General features: G+C 41.7%; 1 protein-coding gene across 1 annotated transcript in view; it reads right to left on the reverse strand.

The window, feature by feature from the left end:
- dcc (DCC netrin 1 receptor) overlaps positions 1-24,699 on the reverse strand; it is a 341,027-nt gene that overhangs the window by 239,162 nt on the left and 77,166 nt on the right. Inside the window, exon 2 of the mRNA XM_084383879.1 lies at positions 10,652-11,014. Coding sequence (XP_084240005.1) covers positions 10,652-11,014 — 363 coding nt within the window. The remainder of the gene's footprint in view (positions 1-10,651; positions 11,015-24,699) is intronic.

Here is a 24,699-nt window from a genome sequence, read left to right on the forward strand (position 1 = left end):
AGTCACAGAGTGTGTGTGTGTGTGTGTGTGTGTGTGTGTGTGTGTGTGTGTTGGTCACTCACTGTCCCTCAGGTTGTGGCATGTTGACACATATTGGGCAGCAGATAAGCCCTGTCTCCTTCTCCCAGGAGTATTTTCAATTTTGATATGTTGTTCAGCTCTTTGAACTCTGAGATTACAGAGTTGAACTTGTTAAAATAAATGTTCCTGGTTTCGTTGAATGCTTTACATTGTAGGAGAAAGTGCATCTCTGTCTCAGCCTCACCTGTCGAGCAGTGACCACATGTTCTGTTTTCCTTTGGTTGCCATGATTGTTTGTGTCTTCTGTTTGGATTGTCAGTTTGTGGTCACTGAGCCTGTACTTGGTGAGCATCTGTCTCTGCTTCCTATCTCTGACAGTAGAGCGATATTCTGCTCATTCATCATCTCTTTTTAGGGCGAGATAACATTCTGATCTACTTTGGCTTTTAGTTCCTTCTTTCCAATGTTCCAGGTAGGTTTCTTTACATTGTGTTATAATTTGCTTTACTCTGATTGGTGTTTGGAGAGCAGTGTTGTTGTGAGGCTGGTCAGACTGTGTCTGAGAGGGGGCAGTTAGCCTCAGTGCCAACTTCGGTTCGGTTCGGTTCGGTAGCTCGGGCATCATGCCCGTTGTCAAAAGTCAGGTGGAGCTGGAGAAGCTGACACACTGACATGCATTGAAGATTTGAAGAGGTTGTAGGTGTGACAGTGTTAAATCTGCCTCTCGGATGAACAGTGCTACTGTCATCTTTCTGGATGACGTCAGTAAAGTTGAGAAAGTTGTTGAAAGTGGTGTCGTGGCTTATTATACATTCACACCTGTTCTCCTGCTGGTGAATCCCGCTAAAAAGATCATGATTTCAGACGCACCTCCGTTCATTAAAAATGAGGAGTTGGCCAAAGAGCTGTGGCGCTACAGGCAGCTGGTGTCGCCCATTAAAATGGTTCTGCTGGGGTGCAAGTCACCAAAGTTAAAGCATGTGGTGTGTCACAGAAGACGGGTCTTTATGATCCCCAGAGACAACACGGCTGATTTAAACTGACCTTCAGTTTTAAAGTTGATAACTTCAGCTACATTGTGTTTGCAACGTCTGAGACCATGAAATGTTTCAGCTGTGGGGACGAGGGACATGTGTGTCGCTCCTGCCCTGAGGCCAGAGAGCGACCCGGGTCGGCGCAGACAGCCGAGCAGGCCGGTTCAGCCGGCCATGCCGACCGAGGATTACTCTGAGGACAAGAAGCACACAGAGAAAACTAGAGATACACAGAAAGAAAGCTGCAGTCAAAATGTTAAAAATGAATTGATGGCTGGAAACATGTGTAAAGGGAAAGCTCCACAACCCAAATCTCAAAAAAGGAAAAACAGTGCTGACAAAGAGCAGAGCAATGCTTAAAATAAGAAAACACTGGAGGAACTGTCAGAGATGAGTGTGAGTGGATGCCTTCACAAGAGGATGAGATGACTTTTTATCCTCTTGAGAAAAATTAAAGTTTTCTCTCACAAACTAAAGGGCAGAGGGCCGTTAAAACAAAGCAGTTCTTCCCTGATCTCAGAGGTTTTGTCAGGTCTATGGCAGAGCTGAGGAAAGACGAGGACTCTTTCACTGAGCAAGAGATTTACAGATTCAAGAAAATAGTGACAAAGGTCAAAGCTCAGCTAATCGATTTAAAAATAGGCTCTTTAAATGTCAATGGAGCAAAAAGTGATGTGAAAAGAGCTTCTCTCTTCAAACTGACTGAAATAAAGACCCTGGATGGGGTTTTTGTTCAAGAAACTCACAGTGACAGTGAGAATGAATGTGACTGGAAGAAGCAGTGGCCGGGGGAAGCCATTCTCAGCCATAAAACTAATAACAATGGCGGCTGGCTGAGCTTTTTGCAAAGAGCTTTACTCCTTTTTCTTTTGAGGCGGAAGAAATAATGCGTGGTCATATTTTAAAGGTCAAAGTGCAATATGAACATGTGAAAATGATTTTTGTGAATGTTTACGTTCCAATTTTGAGCAGTGACAGATTGTTTTTTTAAAATGTTTTGTGTGACATTGGGAAGTGTTCAGATGATTTTTTGTTTCTGGGAGGCGATTTTAACTACACAGAAAATGCTAAGCTAGACAGAAATCACCTGGAGCCTCATCTGTCAGACTCAGACAGCTCATTGAGACATGAGAGTTAAAGGACATGTGGAGAGGTTTTAACAGGACTGACAGGCAGTACACCTGGAGTCACTCCAGAGACAATCTGATATCACTGGCCAGACTTGATCGCTTTTATTGTTTTAAGCATCATTTTGTTTTTAAAAGGTGTCAGATCGTTCCTGTTGGTCTGTCTGATCATTGTCTTGTTCAGTGCTTATTGGCATTTTAACAGGGGTCGGGGTCAGCGTTGTTGGTGACTCTGTGTCTAAAGAGAAAACTCAGCGGAGGAGGTGGAGGCTGAACCTGTGGTCCGGACAGGGCAGAGTGAAGCTGTGCAGGGTTTTGCTGTAAAGGAGGCTGAGCTACTGAAGGTCGGACTGGACAGGAGTCAGAGTGTTTTGAAAAAGGGACACTTCCAGCTTCCTGTAGGCGTGCAGTTCTCTCTCTGCTGCCTAAGAAGGGAGACTATTAAAAAACTTGAGACCAGTAGCTCTTTTATGCACGGACTATAAGATTCTCTCCAAGGTTTTATCAAACAGACTGAAAAACTTTATTGAACTGTTGATTGGTGCAGATCAATCCTACTGTGTTCCAGACAGGTCTATGCTGGATCATTTATTTCTGATGAGCGATGTGTTTGATGTTTGTAAGTCATATGATATCAATGTTGGCATCGTATCTATTGACCAAGAGAAGGCTTTTGACCATGTAGATCATACTTTGCTTTTTTTCTACATTGCAGGCTTTTGGTGTTGGGGAGGGATTCATGTCCTGGATAAAGCTGTTGTAAAGTGGTGCTTGCTGTGTGGTAAAGGTGGGAGGAGGGTTGAGCTGCCCTGTGCCAGTGAGGAGAGAGATCAGGCAGGGATGCCCTATCTCAGGACAGCTTTAAAGTTTTGCGATTGAACCTCTCTTCCGCAGATTGAGGAGCGAGCTGAGGGGTCTCTCTCTGCCTCTCGGCTCAGAGCCCTCCTGTTGTTGTATCAGCATATGCAGATGATGTTAATGTGTTTGTCCAGGATCAGGGAGATGGAATTAAAAGAAAGCTTGGCTTTGTATGAAAAAGCTTCTTCAGCCAGGGTTAACTGGGGAAAAAGTGGGGCTTGTTTGGTGGGTCAGTGGAGCTTGGGGAGCATTCCTGATCTTCCTGGGCATCTTAAGTGGGGAAAAGGGGGAACTAAAATCCTAGGAGTATACGTAGGAACTGAGGACTTTCAGAAGCAGAACTGGGAGGGAGTGCTGGACAAGGTGGAAGCCAAGTTGTCTAAATGGAAATGGTTGCTACCCTTGCTGTCCTACAGGGGAAGAGCTCTGATAGTCAATAACCTTGTTGCCTCATCTCCTTGGCACAGACTCACTGTTTTAGTGCCACCGCCAGGATTTGTGAAAGAGGTGCAGCGGCTCCTAGTGAACCTTTTTTGGTCTGGTAAGCACTGGTTGAGGGAGTCAGCCTTATATCTCACTGTGGCAGAGGGAGGACAAAGACTCATAGACATTCTGTCCAGAACTGCAGCCTTCAGACTGCAGACTGCACAGAGGCTGTTGTATGGCTGCAGTCACGGCTGGTTGGCTCCTGCTGGGCTGCTTCTCAGGAAAGCTGGACGACTTGATGCTGGATAAACAACTTTTTCTGTTGAGACCTGAGGCTGACCTGACTGGGCTTACACCTTTCTATACCTCAGTGCTTGATGCCTGGCAGACGCTGAAAGTCACACAGACTCCTGACCCCAGACTGGGAATGTGGCTCTTTGAGGAGCCACTGTTTTATAATGACTTCCTTGCAAACACCATGTTTTCCTCCAATACATTAAGGACTAAGTGTGTTGAGGCTGCCATTATTAAACTAGGCCATCTGACAAAAGCCTCCATAGAAACACTTGGTGGTATCACTGACATCAGATCGTCAAGAGTGCTGAGGAGGATTGTGGAGGAAGTCTGGCAGTCCCTGTCTGTGCCACTAAGATTGTTTCCTGAAAATTGTGCTCTGGTTGACCAATGGTCAGTCCTGCTGTTTGGGAGTGGCGAGAGGAGAGTGGAAGGCTTCTCTCTCTGAAAACACCAGTGCTGGGAAATTTCAGTTTTTTGCAGGAAGAAGCATATTCATCACAGCTGTGTGAAGGTGTTGAACCTTCGCTGTCTGGCTGAAGTAAAAGAGTCCAGGTGGAATGAGGTTTTTGCTTCAGGCTGTACCCCTAAAGGCAGGTGGAGGGTCCTGTATAAGCCTCCTGTTGAGAAACGGGTGGCTGACCTCCAGTGGAGAATTATTCATGGAGCAATAGCCACGAACAGACACAGAGCTCACCTGGACCCAAGCACTGAGGAGGGATGTCCATTCTGTACTAAAAGGAAAAACACTAGAGCATCTAGTGGTATTTTGTCCTCGGTTAGCTGGCTTATTTAGAGTACTGCAGGAATGGGTGGAAGCTTTGAGAGAGAAGTTCTCTGTCCCCTTGTTTGTTTTTTGGGCCTAGATATATGTTGAGTAACAAATCAACTTTGGTTCTAATCAATATCCTGTTTGGAACTGCAAAGCTATCTATCTGGAAGACCAGGAAGAATCAGATGTTAGGTCAGGGCTGGACTGATGTGATGCAGAGTCCGAAGGGTCTGGTGGCGGCTTGTCTAAAACTAGAGCACGCTTTCTATACCCTGACCAGTAATCTGGACACCAGACAGGCTTATGGTACACAGACAGAAGATGGTTCACTGGTCCTTCATTTTTAACCTATTATAGTGTGTGTGTGTGTGTGTGTGTGTGTGTGTGTGTGTGTGTGTGTGTGTGTGTGTGTGTGTGTGTCTGTGTGTGCGTGATTTGATGGAACTAGAGTAATGATGCCTGATAATTAATTGTTTTCAGCCTACCAGTTAAAGTAGATGAGAGTGAAACAAGATTTTTTCTTGTAACATGATGTAAATAAATGTTGTTTTAAAAGTCAAAAAGTCTCTCTCTGTCTGTCTGTCTCCCCCCTCTCTCTCTCTCTCTCTCTGTGTGAGTCTGAGTGTGTTGCAGTGGGTTTGAGTTTTCTCCTCTTGTTTGACAGTTAGTGTAGTTGTTGCTGTGTTGTTTGGAGGAGTTTTCTTTGTGTGTTTGCGGAGGCAGCGTGGCTGCTCTGCATGGCTGCAGGTGGAGGCTCTGGCTTGCACAAGCTGACACGCCGACACGCCGTCATACTGTCTCAGGCTGTCAGCTGCTCAGTGGAGGAGTGCAGCCTGGCTGTAGGTGAAAATGTGGGTTATGAAAGTGTTAAATCTGCATCCAGAATGAACAGCGCTGTGGTGGTGTTTTTGGACAGTACAGACAAATTCAATCAGCTGCTGGAGAGCAGAGTAGTGATCAAAGGTACTTTCACCCCCGTGTCCTCACTAGTGAATCCTGCTAAAAAAGTCATTATTTCAAATGTGCCCCCATTCCTGAAGAATGCGCTGTTAGAAATAGAGCTGGTGAGGCACGGACAGCTGGTGTCCCCCGTGAAAATGATCCCCATCAGCTGCAAGTCTCCTCATCTTAAGCATGTTGTGTCTTTCAGGAAACAAGTCTTCATGGTCCTTAAAAAGAGCGATGAGCTGAACTTGATTGAACTGATTTTGATTAAATTGTGAATGTGACCTCAGACACGATGAAATGTTTCGGGTGTGGAACTGAGGGGCACTTGATTCGTTCGTGCCGAAGAGAGCCGGAGGAAGCCGGTCAGCTGCTCCTGCAGCGGAGCTGCCGCCTGTCGGAGCCGGCGGCAGAGCCTCTGTACCGGCCAAGCCGCAGAGGAACACATAGGATCCTGCAGGAAAACAGGGCTGACAGTGATCAGGAGGGCGAGGTCATGGAGAGTCCGACAAGTCAGTAAGGGGAGCAGCAAACAGTAGCAGAGATGCAGGTAAATATCGGTCACACCGCGACCCGAGTGGCTGAGTCGATGTTGTTTGATGATGACGTTTCCAAACTGTCAACCAAAAGAAAAAGTCCAGGAAGCAAACCAAACAGTGAACAGGTTTCAAAAGTGTCAAAGACAACCCCGGCGTGCTCTTCCTCTCAGCCAGAGGACAGTTTGGTGAGCACACAGGACAGTGAAGGTGATCTCACTGGGAGCTCACAGCTGGATGTGCAGAGTGTTTACTCCTTCACCAGAGTCCGCTCTTTCTTACAGGACACAAAAGGCATGAGACTAGTTGAAGTGGAGGAGTTCTTCCCAGATTTACAGCTGTTCCTTGACTCAATCAGACTTTTCTCAAATTGAGCATGATTGAGTTTCACTGTTGTCCTCCTTTTTCTGCGTGTTCCTCTCTGCCTTGTTTGGATGCAGCCTTTTCATCACAATGTGTGACATAAAGCTCGGCTCATTAAACATTAACGGTGCCAGAGAGGACGTCAAGAGAATTTCTCTTTTCAGTTTGTTAGTTAGGAAATTAGATGTAATTTTTCTACAAGAGACACACAGCACAGCTGAGAATGAACCTGCATGGAGGAGGGGGTGGGATAGGGAAGTCTTCCTCAGCCATAAGAGCAGTAACAGTGGAGGAGTTGGTGTCCTGTTTTCTAGAGGCTTTTTACCCAGTTCTTGTGTCACTGAAGAAATTATTGAGGGAAGTTGAAAATACAAGCTGTGTTTGAAAATGTGTAAATGACCATTAATGTATATACTCCAACCGTAGGCACAGAACGGGTGTTTTTTTTTAGACATTTTAAACACTGTTGTTAACAACTGTAGTGGTGAAGGTTACATGTTCCTGGGTGGTGATTTTAACTGTACTGCAAATGCAACTCTAGACAGGAACCATCCAGAACCACATGGAGCCTCCAAGAGCTGTCTTATTAAGTTAATTAAAGCAAATAATTTATGTAACACTTGGAGGCATTTTCACCTCGCTCAGCGCCAGTATACTTAGGTTCATGCTAAAGATAACTCTTTATTTACGGCCAGGCTTGATAGAGTTTACTGCTGCAAACATCAGACGAATGTGCTTCAGAGTTGCTCGATACACCCAGTAGGTATTTCAGATCACTCTCTTGTACAGGTTTCTATTTTTGTTAAAAATGTCAAATGTAGCAGTGCCTATTGGCATTTCAATGTGGTCTTGCTTTCTGATTCTATTTTTAGGAATGCTTTAATTCTGTTTTGGGAAAACTATACAGAGACAAAATCTGAATACATCTCTTTACAACAGTGGTGGGATATAGGGAAGGGTAAAATAAAGCATCTGTGCCTACAGTACACTCTCAATGTCACAAGGGACATGACCAGGTCTATGAAAGCTCTGGAGAGAGAAATAGTGGAGTTTCAAGATTGCGCAGATTCCACGGGAGAAAGAGAACATATCAAAGTTCTCAAAAGGAAAAAGTCAGCTCTGTCTGTCCTGCTGGGTTTCTCTGCTCAAGGTGCTCTGGTTCGATCCCGGATGCTTACTCTCACCTTTTCTTCGGCCTCAAACACAAGAATGGACAAAAAAGACTCATATATTCTCTGCAGTCCGACACTGGGCAGCTGCTGCAGGAGTCGGCAGAGATACGTAGCTCTGCAGTCGCCTTCTATGAGGGGCTCTTCAAGAAGGAGTTCCAGGAGAGACTGGAGGTGGCGCAGTCTTTCTACGAGGGTCTACCCAAGGTTCCTGTGGAGGCCAACGCTGAGCTGGATGCACAGATCTCTGCGGATGAACTAGCTGCTGCGCTGCAGAGCCTGGATAGCGGGAAAGCTCGAGGCATTGATGGTCTTCCTGCGGATTTCAACAGGGTTTTCTGGCCTGTGATTGGCCAGGATTTGTTACTCGTTCTCAGAGACAGTTTTAATAAGGGATGGTTACCTCTGAGCTGCAGGAGAGCGGTCCTCACCCTCCTCCCCAAGAAAGGGGATCTACAGGAGATAAAGAACTGGCGGCCAGTAGCTCTGCTCTGCACAGACTACAAACTCTTGTCCAAGGCGTTGGCCACGAGGCTGAGAAAAGTGATGGAGCATGTCATTCATGTTGACCAGACCTATTGTGTATCCGGCAGGCTGATTGGGCGTCATTGGGCTGTGAACTTGGTCTGATTTCTATAGATCAGGAAAAGGCTTTTGACAGAGTTGAACATCAGTACTTGTGGCAGACACTGGACACTTTTGGGTTCAACTCTGGTCTCATAGCCAAGATCCAGGTCTTATACAGTGACATTGAGAGTGTACTCAAGATTAACGGTAGTTTAAGTGCTCCTTTTAAAGTTTAGAGGGGAGTCAGACAGGGCTGTTCCCTATCTGGCATGCTCTACTCCATGACCATAGAGCCTCTCCTACACAGGCTGAGACTGTGTCTTTCAGGTATAAACCTCCCTGGATGTCAACAAGCTTTTAAATTGTCTGCTTATGCTGATGATGTTGTTGTCCTTGTCAAAAAACAAGATGATATTGAAGTCCTTGTTGAAACTGCTAATGTGTTTGGTGCATTATCCTCTGCTAAGGTTAACTGGGGGAAAAGTGAAGCCTTAGCAGTCAGTGATTGGCTAAGCAGGAAGCTCATTTTGCCTGGGGGGTTAAAATAGAAAAAGGAAGGTTTTAAATATCTTGGGGATGATTCTTTTAAGTGCAAAAACTGGGACAATGTTTTAGAGAAGTTCAAGGGATGAGGGATCAGGTTCATAACCCGCCTGCTCAACACCTGGAGGCGTGAGCTGACATGGGCTGAACTCTCTTTGTTAACAGCACACTGTAACGGACACTGTCAGCCAAACGTTGATGATCCCTTCCCTGCACTGACACTTGTTCCTGATTTTAAAGACTGCACTGGTCGACTGCTGGAGTCCAGCAAAACTCCACCTAACAGGTTGAATGTTATGGGAGGCAAAGCAATGTACAAACTGTTGGTTCAGGTTCTGAACAAGGACAAGCTTTGCGGTCGGGCTGACCGATTTACACTCAGAAGAGGAGACTGGAGGTTGTTGAACTTTATTTTGGGTCAAGCTAAAATGGCGATCTACCTCAGCAGAAGGAACAAGTTAGAAAACTCTTTGGATTTTGACATTTTTTGTTAGAGTGATGAAGCCAGATTACATGTTGATTTCAGTGGAAGAGTTTTCAAACATATGGGGCCTTAGAGAATGTCGTAGAGAATGACCTGATATTTGGACTCTCTTTGAGTTAAATTGTGTTCTGTTTTATTCATTCATTTGTATTTACTAACATTTTATTTTTACTTTTTGTTCTGAAAATGCAATATCAGTGTTTAAAAGTTGTGTTTCACAAATAAAGAGGTTTTGAAAATTAAAAAAAATTCCCTCTCTCTCTCTGTCTCTGAGTGTTCAGTGTCTCTAATTAATTCCTAGTTTACAGCCATCTATGAACATACACACATACTGACCAATGATCAACAAACTGGGTTCTCATATACGCAGGATTTGAACTGGAAAGAGCTCCTCATCAGAGAAGTTGTGATGCAGAGTTTCATACACTGATAACTGCTTTTAGAGATCTACTAAAGGATACACTTCATTTTTTTAATCTGCTGATAGATGTGAGGAGCTAAAGAAAATTCTGGAACGTCAGAGTACCCAGTACCCACAGTATTTCCGGCTGACAAACGTGCTCTTCACCACTTCCTCAACTACATCGTCACAGTTTATGCTGCATCAAAGAATGGGGAAAGCTCTTGTGGAGTCCCATAAAGAAGATGATTGCTGTTCATGTTTAGTTTCTTGCTATTACTTTATTACTCAAAATCGATAAACATAGCTAGGTGGTATGTGGTAATGGTAGTTTTAATGTTCTTGATACTGTTGAAATTGAAGGTCAAAAGACAGAATCAGGGAGAATTTAATTATTTGAAAAACAGAAAACATTTTCCCCAATCTGTGTCCAATTGATGATGTAAATTATATGACCCAATGTATAAATTACATACATTTTCTTCTTCTACAAAGTTAATATGAATTTAAAATCCCTAAACCTGTCCCATAGTGCAGACAATGTATACTATTCAAGATGGTGATGCACTTCAGCCTCTGTGCTGCTCTCTGTTAATGTCCTCTATAAACAGTATGGATCTGAAGCTTCACTTCTCTTGCTAAATTACATCTGAGCTTATATCTGAACTGTCAAGGACAGGTCAAGGTGTCATGGAAACATCAATCTGAGTGAGAGAATCTCCCCTCCCCTCCTCTCTTCTCCTTTCCTTCCCTTTTCTCCTCTTGTGTCCTTCTTTCCTCCTTTTCTTTGGAGACAATTTTGGGAAAAAGCCAGCCCTTAAGCAAAGATGATTTTGTCACATTCAAGTCATATTTTAGCATTATAGAGCCAGGTGGAGGCAAACTGTTACACGGAGATCAGAAGAGGACCTACATGTGAGCTGATATCTGCGTATATGAGACAAGGGCAAGTTTGTTTTGGCTTAATCATGCAGATAATTTAACACAATTTCAAAAGTCTGAATGTTAACCTTACACCTGACAAATCTGTAAAACAGTTACCTATACTTAATGTGCTTTTAGCAGAACATAAATCGTGTGTTGCAATAAAATACAGTAGAGCAGTCTCTTACCAGCCACAGTGACTTTGGCAGTCCGGCTAACAATGCTTCCCAGTCCTTCCAGTGTGGCGAGGCACTGATATTCGCCCTCGTCAGGCCGGTGGTGCCGTGAGTGCACAACATTCTGCACTAGCAGTGAGCCATTAGCCAGTTGCCATCGCCGCTCATCCACCACCGCACTCAGTAGCACACCATCCTTACGCCATGTGATAGCGGGAGGTTCTGCCACTGCGTCTGACTGTGCCTGGCAGTCGAGCTGCAGCACACCACCGCGCACAGTCACTATGTCCTGAGGCTCCTGGGTGAAAGTGAAGTCCACAAAACCTCCAAGAGTAGATGAGAGGGATGAGGATGATGATGAGGACGTGTCTGAGGCTATAACAGGAGAAGAGAAAAGGGGGAATTAGATAGAAGCACAGAAACATGAGATCACCAACAGTACAGTTCTTTATTAATGAAAATGCTCACCATCACATAAACTGACAACAGAACTCCAACCACACACGCAAGCTCAAAAGTGATCATCACAACAGCACCAGGGCCACAGACCCTATGGGGCAACGGAGGCCCCATATTCGTACTGTGTCGGCAATCTGATTATTGTTGATTTGATTGTGAAGACAGTATATGCCATTAAGTAAGATGATAAGGCCCTGAACACGTGTTCTGCATTGCCTGACTAAATGATCACAAATAGGAGCAGAGTCATTGGGGGCCGGCCACTGACTTTAGTCCTACTATTGCAGACTGTAATAGTAGTGAAATATATACATTTTGTAGATAGCTGAGATAAACTCACACAAATCAATATTTCCCTCTATCGAAATGAATTCCAGGATGAATTAATATATTTTTTTCAGGAAATTAGGGTTAGGTTTATTCCTGAATAAATTACTACATTTAGCCAGTTTCCACCCTTTGATTATCTGTGTCACACATGCTTAAGTCCAGAGGATACTAAAGGACAAAACCCACCCCAGCCACAGCCTGTTCACCCTGCTGCCATCTGGCAAAAGATACAGAAGTATCCTCTGGCATACCACCAGACTACAGAGCAGCTCCTTAGCTCAGGCTGTGCAAACTTTCAATGATCAAAATGATTAAATTATCTCATGTAAAACCAGCTACCTCTGTCAGTATCATTTCAGGTCAGTTCAGTTCAGTCATTCTATTATCCCAAATGGGAAACTTGACTTGTAGTCAGGGACACAAGATACAAGACAACACCTAGAAGAACAACAAAAACAACAGAACATCTACAGTTAAAAGTTCAAAACTACAAATACAACATACATGTTTCCTGTATGTATAATATACACAATAATACACACAACAATCTCCGAAATGTAAAATCACATGTGAAGATTAAGCAGGGTGATTGCACTGGGGTACTGTGAGGGAGAGAGAGGAAGAGTTTTAGACTCAAAAAGAAGGGGTCAGTTTGTGCAGTTGGGGGGCCTGTGGGACACCGATCACTTTATCAACCAACTTCACAATATAGTTCAGGTGCAAATTATATTTGCTTGTATTAAAGCATTTCCACACTTACAGAAGAAATATGGAGAACTATAGAAAAAACTAATTTGCAGCAGATCTACTTCAACAGAGGATTGATGAAACAGAGCTGGATAACATTAGAATTAAAATGTTCAAACCAGTCCTGCAGATTTATCTTCATGATATCAATATTTCTCTGAGCAGATCTGGTTGTGTGTGCTCATCTTTTTCAACATGAACAACAATGCTTTACAACACAAGTACAATCAGACAGTTTAACAGGGAGTCAAACCCACAACCATTACTGCCTGCCTGGTGGTGTTGAGCTGCAGGTGGAATAAAGCCCCAACACATGCCTTTTTCTGCACTGTTTCAAAGCTGTTTTTCAGCAGCATGTGAAGAAGGAGTACGAGTAGTGTTTATTTTCTCATGCTTTTATCTGTTCATTCATTTATTCATGTTCTGGTTGATGTGTTTATTCATATTTGTCACTAGTTTTGTCAGATGTGTCTCTTCACAGCAGAGAACATGACTGAGTTTAACCTCCGACCTGTAGTGCTCTGCTCTGCAGGATAACTCGTCGTCTCTATCAAAGCCACATCAACCTGCTGTAGATTTTGTTTTCATGTTTTCCATATTTTGTTTAATCTTGCAAAAGGCTCTGTCAGCGGCAAGCAGTGGCGGTTTCTCTCCTCTCGTCTTTGATGTCAACACTGCTAAAAAGTCTTTCATCCTGATCAGAGAGACAGTTTGTTCGGTCAAAGCAGCCGTTCAGCGTCTGCGTGTTTCCTGGGAAGTCTGAACAGAGAGGCTCAGAACAACCTGATGTCACGTCATTACAGCACAAAGACAACTTTGAAGCGCAGCAGATGTTCGTTTTTTTGTTTATGATTTTACTGACGTTCCTTTTCAACCCGCGCCACTTCAGTTTCTCCTGTCGGAAAACTCTGATCAGACAAACATCGGGTATAAAAACTAAATATGCTCTGGAGCTGTTACAGGCTGGAACAACAGAACAAACAGAGCGCACTCAATATAAAAAGTAATATTTCACTAATGACTGGGTTTTCAGCATTTGAGTTTTTGATCCAGCATTTGTGTCTTTTCCAACACGAATAACAAAAACACAGAACCGTGGGTTTAATAAGAACCAGGAGCAATAAACACAGGTTTTTAGACAGAAGTTCAGAAATATTATTTACTGTTCAGTTACACTTGCTTAAAAAAACAAACAAAGGGTCATTTCTAACTTTAACTAATAGTTGAATAGTTCTTTACATGAAACATACATACATATGCCTGGGAAATTCTTCAAAACTTATAGACCAACTGTGTACCTCTTGAAACACAGAGGATGAAATGCGATCTATTCATATAAAAGTGAGTGGAAATGCTATTTTTTTGTCACTTTGTCAACAGTTCATCAAGTGTGTGCTGGTAGAAGTTTAACGTTTAAATCAGGCTTTTTAAAAGTTCTTGTGTGTACAAGAATGATGATGAAAAATATATTTTTTGATTGAGGTGACATGAGGAGAATCTTTATCTACTCCTTACATCTCACTTTCATGTATTAAACTGATTTTGATGATGATTATGATAATAACTAGGCCTGTCTTTTAGTAATCACAGCAGTTCTCTCTTTGTCTCTGTTAATGCCTAACTTTGTGTTTCTGCAGCCCTTATGTAAATATGATGACTTTCACTTCAGACTTGATTGTGTTGAAAGTGATACAGATATGTTCCAGAGCCAACCTGCTTTGACTGTCTGCCGGTGTGACTTTTATGTAAACGTGGCCACGGTGCTTTTCTACAAGACTGATTGGGGCTAAAAGGGCCTAAATGTGCCTCTCCCAGGCTCATCTGCCCATCATCAACCCCACTCCTCTGTGGCAATTTACCCACATTACTAGGGACTCAATTCTAATGGAGAAATACCAAATTATTTTTTCTATTATGTTCTAAAAGTACACAAATATTGAATGCAAATTTATTTTGGACATGTGAAAACAAGACAAAACAAAACAAAACAAAACAAAAAGTTAAATTAGTTCAACAAATATGTACTCCTACTCCTTCTCCACAACTCACTCATTAATCCTAATTAATTTACTTCCATTCCTGAACCTGTGTACCTTCGTATGCTCCCATCTAACTATATACAGTTCCATATAGTTGTCCATACAGTATAATATATGGACAATTAATATATAACATATTGTATATAAATATATTTACATACACACCCACATATGCATATATACATATGTGCTGAACACATGTACATATACATACCTACACATCTATGTACATACATACACTCACACACATAAAAACATACATACATATCTTATAATATTCATAATATATATATACACATTGACCACATTTCTATATTGTATTATAAAAGTGAAGTTATTACCACGAATGTATATTTCATAACATATTAATATTTTATACACACAAACACATGCATACGTCTATGAAAACACCTGGTGATTTTTAAAGCCCTCCCTCATCCCTGTACCTTATGAAAATCACGTCCTTGTACTTTTTTTTAAACTGGCTCATGCTTGGACATTGCTTTAGCTCCATGCTCATACTATTCCACAATTTCACACCGCTGGCTGAAATGCACTTACAGCTAGCATCTTGAAATTCAACTTCTCCCTCAAATTATAACCCCACTCTCTATCAAAAAAAGTTTCTGAATATTACCTGGTAGTAGTTTATTTCTTGCTTTATACATTATTTGTGCAGTTTGACATACAACCAGGTCAAATAACTTTAACGCACAGGAATTTAAAAGCAATTTGTTGGTGTGATCATAATATCCTCCTTTATGAACTCTTCTTATGGCTCTTTCTTGAAGTGTGAATAGTGGTTGCAGTGAGCTTTTGTAGGTGTTAGGCCAGACCTCCGCACATTTAAATATGGAACACACCTTCTCAAAAAATATTCGAATCAGCCTAAAATATAGTTTTTTTCTTATTAACCCGAGTACTACAACCCCAAGTCACCAGAGACAATGCAGTACAGGATTATGACAAGACTGTCCTCAACTGCAGCTCAACTGGAGCCAAAAGTTGTGAAATCTTCACAGCACCGTCAGTCTGTCTCCCTCCTCCCCTTTTCTGCCTTTCCTTCCTAGTTTTCCGCTGCCTGTTCCTCCCCGTCTGTCTCTTCTTCCCCTTAGCTCTTCTTCTCTCTTTTTTTTCCTTCACGGTTTCCTTCTTATTGATTCCCCTTCAACAGTCCTCCCCTCTCCCTCTATCAGTAAATCACTATCTTGACAGCTCTATCTGTACTCACTCCTACTAGTCTCACACACACACACACACACACACACACACACACACACACACACACACACACACATGCACACACACACATACACCACACACACACACACACACACACACACACACACACACACACACACACACACGCATACACACACAGTGAGTCAGTTCATCAGTGCGTCCTTGTCCTTGTTGTCCTGCAGGTTGATGCTCTCACTCTCTGTCTGCTCTCCCTTCTTTTCACTACCTGTTAGTCATGTCTTCTTCATATTTCATTTGTAATATGACGCTGGCCCTCACGTCCAGATTTTTGAACAGACAATGTATTACTATTTTACTGTTCCATTATTTCAGTATTTTCTTCATAGTCTTCATTTTCTTCAAGTTTCAAGGAAGTTTTCTGGAAAGGACATTGTATTTTTGCACTAATTCTTGGGAAATAGATACAGTGTTCAGTTAGTATACTTATACTAACATATACTGTATATATTACACATATATATACAAAATACAATCTAGAGACATGAGTACTCAGTACTCATGGGTTCGACCACGGCCATCTTCAAACTTGGCATTCATTTTGACCTCAACTACACACCTGTACATTTTCATCACGGTATCTTGCACTGTTTGATGCTATAACATTAACAAAAGTAAAAGTATCATTTACAACATTTTAAAGACTAAATAATGAATTGAGAGCAACAGTCAAGAATAATTGAAAATGGAAATAATCCTCTGTGCGACTCTAGAAAGTACAGCAACTCACTACTCAAACATCGAGACATCCGAGCCTTTAACAGACACTTAACAAATACACTGATAATGAAGGTCAAACAACACAGACTCCTGTGAAACCTTCCAAATCTGACATGCACATTTAAAAAGCCACTCAGCACAGACAGACCTGGACCATGACAGGCTTGGGGATAATTAGCACAGACCCACCACTAACCGCCATCGTAACATGAGCCTCAACAAGCCATAAAAAGAACACACTCCACACAGCCCCCCACAGGTTGACTAACTCTGAGACCTGTTTTGATATAACAGGCAAAGAGGTAGATGGATTTAGAGCCATTCAGTTTTACTGATAAGATTAGAGTCAGTGTCAGCTGGATGGACAACAGCCAATACCACCACACACACACACACACACACACACACACACACACACGCTCTAACAGTGGCTGACACCATGAGTTAGTGTCTGAAAAGCAGACTGCATTAAGTGTCCAAAAACTGTGCATGTGTATGTGTGTGTGTGTGTGTGTGTGTGTGTGTGTGTGTGTGTGTGTGTGTGTGTGCGTGTGTGTGTGTGTGTGTGAGAGAGAGAGAGAGAGAGGGAGAGAGAGTGTGTTTGCACTCTGCCAGCTGCTGCCTGCCAGCAGAAAATCATCTTGACTGGAAGGAGGAAACAGGACGGAACAAAAAACATGACCAAAAAAGAGGGGGAAAAAAGCAAATCATCAGAACTGCTGATAAATCTATAGTAAATATTCACATCCTGAATTCATTCATGAATTCTGATTCTGATTGCTTGGGTTTTGTCTTTCAGAAGAAGAAGAAGAAAAAGAAGACCTGGCAGTTTTTCCATGTCTTAAATAACATATTTCCTGTGATTACAATGGAAGAACGGATGTAATATAAGTTCAATGACTGAAGCCAACACGTTATGCCAGCTAGGGAGAATTACTCCACAGCACTTTCACATCCAGTGAGTTTGGTTGGACAAGAGTAGTGGATTAATTTGATTTCTTTCCAAAGCCTGTGAAAACTCATTTCAGAGCAGCTTTTTAGCTTTGAGCCTACATAACTTCTACATTAAGACTCTACCTTCATCTGTGTGAGACTGAGTGAGCCAAACCTGTCAGAGAAAATAAGTTCAGTTGAAGTCTGTTGAACATTTAGTTGAAAGTCAAGTGTACAGGTGAGTAGTGCAGGTGAGTGATGAGTTAACAGTAATAGTGTAGTAAAGATGACAACCCACACTGTCACATGATATAAACCTGGAACTTTGATTTGTCAGCTGTCTAATTCGCTACAACAACCAACAAGACTAGGTCAAAACCTAGCATATGGCTGGACCATGTCTGGTTAAGGTGCGAAGATGTCTGCAATTTGTTACTCAGGTACTCACTGGTAGACTTCACAATATGAATTCCTGGATATGAAATTCTCAAGTGAAAAAAATGTCAAAATTGTGGGATTTGTCGTTACATTCACAGGGTACATTACCTTTTATGACGGTTGTAGGCTGAAAAATATGCATTGCTGAGATCTGCTGATTATTTCCATTTGATTAACACATTTCCATTTCAGCTTAACTATTCCCCATTTTCACATTTTGTTTGTTTTTTCAATTCACTTTTTTCTTGTGAAGTTCATTATGACCTGATTATTCCTAGATTTGTGGTAAAATAATGATGTTTTGAATTGCATTTATTTTACCTTTAAGTTCTATTTGGACTTAATAATAATAATAATAATAATAATTTATTTCTCTTTCTCTTTTTTGCGATAGTGCCACTCGCTCTCTTCATTCCTTCTGTAGCTTGCTCAACCACTGCTGCTCTGTCTCTCTCTGTTTCCCTTGTTGAGGTGCTGAGTCACTGAGAACTTCTAACAGTGTTATAATAAATGGTGCCTGACGAATCCTGTATAGTACGCCTCTAAATTAAGGTTTTAAAACTTGTGTATCTTTCACTCACTCACTCACTCACTCACTCAGTCATGGACTAATGTGTTTATAGGGCTGGCTGTTGTGGTTCAGCCAAAAGTTATTCCATAACTGACTGTTTCATGCAGAACACTATCTCATTTGATATAGCAGAAACATGTACTATATCATGATATAAAGTGATAGAAACACTCACTCACTCCCACCCTGCTAGATTTCATTGTGGGTTTGCTGATTTTATGTATTCAGAGTTTTGGGTCAAAACTTCTTAAGCAATTGCAGTTTCTACCACCACAGCTATACAACAACTAGGCCTACTACTACTATCTACATTCTCAGATAGAATGTCTCCTCCACAGAATACACATGCAGAAGTGCTCCGGTTCAAGCCCACTCTCCACTAAGTTCAGCATGAAACCACACCACCACCCCCCACCCCCACCATAACCACCACCACCCACACGCGCGCGTGCCAAACGCACAGATGTACACACACACACACACACACACACACTCACAGAGAGTTGTAAGGTCCCATCTGCAATGGGGTCTGATACCAGCTGGACAACACCAGTGTGTGTGGGTGTGTTTAGCATTAAGCCTTCGTTAACAAGTCTCACCTGTCGTCCACCCTCTGTGTCTCTTTCAACTATAATTCACATAATCCCTTTGACAATCTCACAGCTGAGCTCAACACACACATATACCCACACACGCATGCACGCACGAACGCGCGCGCGCGCGCACACACACACACACACACACACACACACACACACACACACACCCTGTGACTGACATACCCCTCCATCCGACATCAATTCAGGCACTGGTAGTGATTGCTTTAGGAGCAGTCAACATTTATCATGTAATCAAACAGATTTTTCTTGCTGTGGATAGAAACATGATGTCCCCATTCTAAATGCAGCCAACACCTCTGATTGGTTGGATATTTTGAGCACAACAACACACCTATTAGAACCTCTGAACAAATACAAATGAGAGATGTGGGTGACCATTCAGAGGTCTGGAACAAGGTTACAGTTAGTCACAGTAGGCCTATTAGCAGACTTAAAAAGGCTGGCAAATGTTAAACCCCCAAACACCTCAGACTATAAGCAGAGAAGAGACAAACCACTCAAATCATTTTGAAAAGGAAAGTCCATAATGCCAGAGATGGTGGTTGTATGACATATATCCTGCCACTTCCCCCAAAAAGCCAATAGTCTGCTGTATTTCAGCCAAACCAGGAAACATATCAGCTAGTAAGGTTGTTGCACTGATGCCAGTCCACAGTTGAGATTCACAACAGTTTCAACCAATTTGGTGTGGCTGCAGACGGACGTCTAATAGGCATGGAAAAGGAGGACGTCACACTAACACACAGAATTACCAAGAAAGACGAGGTGATTCAAACATTATACATCAAACTACCATTTGTTCATGGGCTCTGGTGTGATGAGCTGACATTGCACATCATGCGCAGCAGGAGTATAACCTGCAGGAAAAGAATGTCTTAAACCTTATTTTTGGGCAAAGTCACCAAACTTTTTAAGTGTTTTTTTTTCATATTTGACTGGTGATTCTATTCATGCAGTTTTTATGTGTCGTGACCATTGAAAGTGAAGTTTTGGCTCTCTCCCCATTCATTTACATTAAGGCAAGATGGCTGCCGAGTGGAGAAGCAATAATGTTCTCTTTTCTGTGATTTGTTGATTTGAGTTGTCATATCATGAGAATGTAAAACAACAATACACACATATACACACACTTCCTACTCTGATATTAACACCGATCGGTCTTAATTAGCCAAGTCTCATTCTGTTTGCGTTGTGTTCCCTGCTAATTACTATGTGTATGAGTATGTGTATGTGTGTCACAGACATCAATTGTTTGTTTCTTAGGGCCTGAGCACGAACCGTGTGAGGGCCATACTGAAACTGAAGGAGTTATTATTTTTCTTCTTGTGCCAATATAATCACACTTTTGAGGGGCTAAATATGCTTAAAAACGTACCAAAATTGGCACACACATCAGTCGGAGTGAAAATGTATGCCTGATATGGGTCTTGTGCAGGGGTGTCACTATAAATCGCTTGCAGCCCCGAAGGCCAGTTTGACCTACATGCGCAAAAATTGGTAGGCACATATATCATACCCAGACATACAAAGAAGCCTCTTGAGGCCACTGCCTACACCGAACAGGAAATTAATATTGTGTTTGTTTCTTATTCACAAAGCTCCAGGTGGGGTTCATTTGAAAGCACTTGTGAGTGTAAATCACCCTGTAAATCGGTCTGAGGTTAAATAAGATCAGCAAAAAAATTTAAAAAGAACTTGTCACACCAATAATTTTGTACACTTTTTATGAATTTACAATGTATTTAATAGTTTTGTTGATTTGTTTGATCATTCATTTTTGTAATTATCAGTCATGCTGGGGACTTTGCAGGTCGTTATTTCCAAAACACAGTGCAGTGAAAAAAGAAGGAAAAATAAAAGGAGGCGTGACAGAGAAGAAAAACAGAGCACAATGAAAAAAGGATGAAAAACAGTGAAGAATAAAGACTGAAGGAAAGGAAAAGAGAGGGATTAGATTCAAACACACACACACACACACACACACACACACACACACACATCGAGGTGTATATGTGTGCTTTCCATTTGGTCCTTGTCAAAACGCTTCAAGGGAAAACAGTGACACTCCATCCCCTGAGACAGATATGATCATATTCATTGTGTGTGCGTGTGTGTGTGTGTGTGTGTGTGTGTGTGTGTGTGTGTGTGTGTGTGTGTGTGTGTGTTAGGGGGGTGTTTAAGGTTAAAACCCCAATAAGCGTTCCGTCTACACATTATAAACAGAGACCTTTACAGCTGTCAGACACAATTACCCACCGGTCAACAGCAGGCCAATTATACAGAGACTCATGTGCACACAACACACACACACAATATCAGTGAATGACAATAACGAGGTAGCTTACTGTCAAAGAGGCAAGGAGGGAGTAGCTGTCATAACACACACACACACACACACACACACAGATTCATGAATGGCAATTTTAAAGTAGCTTTGTGTCAAAGAGAAAAGGGAATAGCTGTCATACATGTCACTGAAACACACACACACACACACACACACACACACACACACACACACACAGTAATAGCTCAGGTCCACATTGTGTCCAGTCCCACAGCATCTTACACTTTGAGTATTAACAATCAGATCAATTCTTATTAAGGTTATAGATTTATGATACTCTGATTTGTAGAAATGTGTGAAAACTGGGGTTGTCACTTTTTTGTAGGATTTGTGATTTGTGCTGAATGTGATTTTCCTTTGTTCTGCTCCTGATTGATTTTTTAATGGCCATTGCATTGCTAGATCTAAACTGATGATTTAAGGTACAGCTGCCAACCTTGGACTCTGCTGCATACAGTATGAATGATAACAGATACACAACTGAAGCAGAGTTCAAACTAGTTATGCCATGGCCACAATACTCTCAAACTCTCAAAAAGCATCAGATTACTGTTCTATTCATACTATATCTTTCAACTTGTAATTTGGGATCTTTAAGTTGTTGTGGTTTGCACAATACAGCAACTGGTCTCCAACCTACACTTTTCATGAAAACAGACGTTACACAGGAAATTACATCATAGTCTGCTCTGCAGAGAGTTGGAGTATAAAAGGAGTTTAGGCCTGTTGCATAGTGCAGTGATGGCTCCCTAACCTGTCCGGAAAAACAAAAACCTGAAATTATTTAGCCTAGTTGATATGTTTTAAACGTCTCAGGGGCATCTGTAAACTCTCTGATCACATCTTCGAACAGTTCATACATATCAATGAAGCTGCAATTTAGAAGCTTTGAATGACCCCAGATTTGCCTCTGATCTGGGGTCTTGTCGCCAATCTCCAAAAACTGTCACTGAGTGGAAAATTGTGGCTACAATCGTATGGCGTTAAGTGGTGCTAATTGGCATTAGCCACTGTAAACAGTTTGGCACAGTTAATGCTTACTGGTTAGCCAATTTGAATATAGTTTAGGCTAACTAGCAAGCCTCTTCTGTTAACAGTCTGAGCACAGGCCAGGTAGAACAAAGACAAATGTAAATGTCTAGCCCCAACCTCTGTGAACAGTTTCATCTAGTTAAGGTTAACAAGCTAGCCATTTACAACACAGTCACAAGCTATATCGGCGATAGACATGTCGTCTATAAGAAAATAATATAATAATAATAATAAGAAGAAGAAAATAGTTTGATAATATATCTGATTGTTTCACGTGTATGCATTAAATGCAAACCAACTTGAGAGCACATAGCGAATACGCCCTGGCTTATAAACAGCCCATCAAATCCCTTGATAATGTAGCATGCTACGTGTGAGACACGATCAGCCAATAATTTAACAGGGGTGTCCATAATCGTCCATAATCAATACAAGCTGACCGATTAGCCAGGGTGTAATGTGATCACAGACAGAGTCACAGTATTCAGAGATGGATTTGGTGTGCCCACAGCAGAATAACATCAGGGATAAAATCTGCAGTGTGAAGTGAAAAATGGTGTCAGAGAATTGGTCTATTGGTCTTTGATCACAGATTTACTTCCTGAAAACCCTGCGACTCGCAGAAATAAGCTGCAGGATGAAATGAAAGACCAGGATGAAAACAATGAACAGCTAACTCAAAAGGAGGAATGATGATGTTCTGGGTTTTTATTTTAAGCCGCTAATTCCCTTTTTTTTCCTTCAGTCTACAATGTTTTGTTCTTAAATTTTATCTATTTTCCTTTTTTCTATCATCTTTGTTTCTGTTTTTTGTTCACACTTTTTTTTTGTTTCCTTTTTTAAGGTCAAAAAGTAATGTTCATAACATATGTATTTATTATAATAATATGTTAAATACAAGAAATTAAAGCGTGAATGTATGCTTTATGGGAAATGATCAGCAGCAATCTCATTTAAGATATTTGTATCATAATTTCCTCCTGTACCATCATTTTCTCTCACAGTTACAGTTGAGTTTCTGTAGCAGCTGTTCAGCTGAGCAAACTGAGCAGGAAGAAACACAGATTGGTTCCATGTTGTTGAGAAAATGTCTTTCAGCTGGAAGCCATTTCCAGAGGTGGAAGGTCAGCAGTGTGCAGCACAGTCCTATGGTCCACCAATCTTCCTCCATCTGAACGCTGCCACAAATCTCCAGAGTCTGGTGGAAAAGTTCAGTGTAGCATGACTACAATGCCTATAACTTGAATGACTGTAGGGCCAGGAGCTACAACAACTACAAAGTCAAAAGCTAGAGCACTGACATAGCTGATGACTAGAACAATGTAAGGCCTTGATCTAAAATTTAGAGTAGAGCGAGGCTGACTAAAAGGCAAAGAGGATAAAGGGAATAGGGGGCTAGAACAAAGACTAGACCTAGAGTTAAAATGGTAGGAAAACTAAAACTAATAGGTTCAACATCAAATCCTAGTGTTACAATAACAACCTGGACTACAGGACCTAAAACAAGAAATGCGAGAAGGCCCAGAGTAAAAGCTACAAGACGTAGAGCTTGTACCACCAGATGGCTCACAGCTAGAACTACAAATCTTGAAGTGATTTCAACTACAAGTTCTATAGTTTAAACTACGGTGCTAGTACATGACAAGTCCTAGGATCCTAGGACCAACTAAAAGGATAACATCTAGACAGAAGGCCTAGAATTAGAGCTAGAAGGTCTTGAGCTAGAACAACATCAAGACAGAGGGCTAGAACAGCTAAAAAGTCACAGCTATAGCAACTACATGGAACAGGGCTAGAACAAGAGGGCTCAGAACTAGGAAAAAGACAAATACGCATCCCCTACTATACAAGGTTCAGAGTTACAACTAAAAGAGCTGGAAAAATGGCCCACCCTAGGTTTAGAACAACTTTAAAGTCTACAGGACTAGTGGTAGGCCTGGATCTAGAATGACTACAAGGCTTGGAACTGCAGTCCTAGATCTAGAGCTTAAACAGCAAAAATTAATAATAATATTGGATTGCACCTAGAATGACTACAAAATCTAGAGCTAGGAAAAATAAAATGTCTCAAACTAAAATAACTTCAGGATATGCAGTAGAGCTAGAAGTAGCAATATAAACAAGACAACAACAATGACAAGGATTAAGAGACCTAGACTACAAGAGCTAGAACCAGAATGACCACAAGGCCTAGGACTGCAGGCCTAGATCTAGGACTGAAACAGCAAACTAAAAAAAGTATTAGGATTGGAACTGGAACTATTGCAAGATCTAGAGCAAGTACAACTAAAATGCTTCAAACTAGAACAGCTACAGGATAAAGAGCTAAAGTAGTAATAGAAGCAAGACAACAACAATGACAAGAGTTACAAGACCTACACTACAAGTGCTAGAATGCAAATGACTGGAAAGCCCAGAGCTAGTAACATGGCCTACAGCTACTGTAACTTCATGGCCCAGAGTTAGGACTAGAATCTCTGGGGCAAAAATGCATTGTATTATGAATCCCACTGGTGTTCTCGCAAGACCCGCCTTTTTTTGTCTCTGATTGGTTGGCTTTGTTG

Source organism: Pagrus pagrus, assembly GCF_965226575.1.
Source record: "Pagrus pagrus genome assembly, chromosome: 19".
In the NCBI taxonomy this organism is placed as follows: Eukaryota; Metazoa; Chordata; class Actinopteri; order Spariformes; family Sparidae; genus Pagrus; species Pagrus pagrus.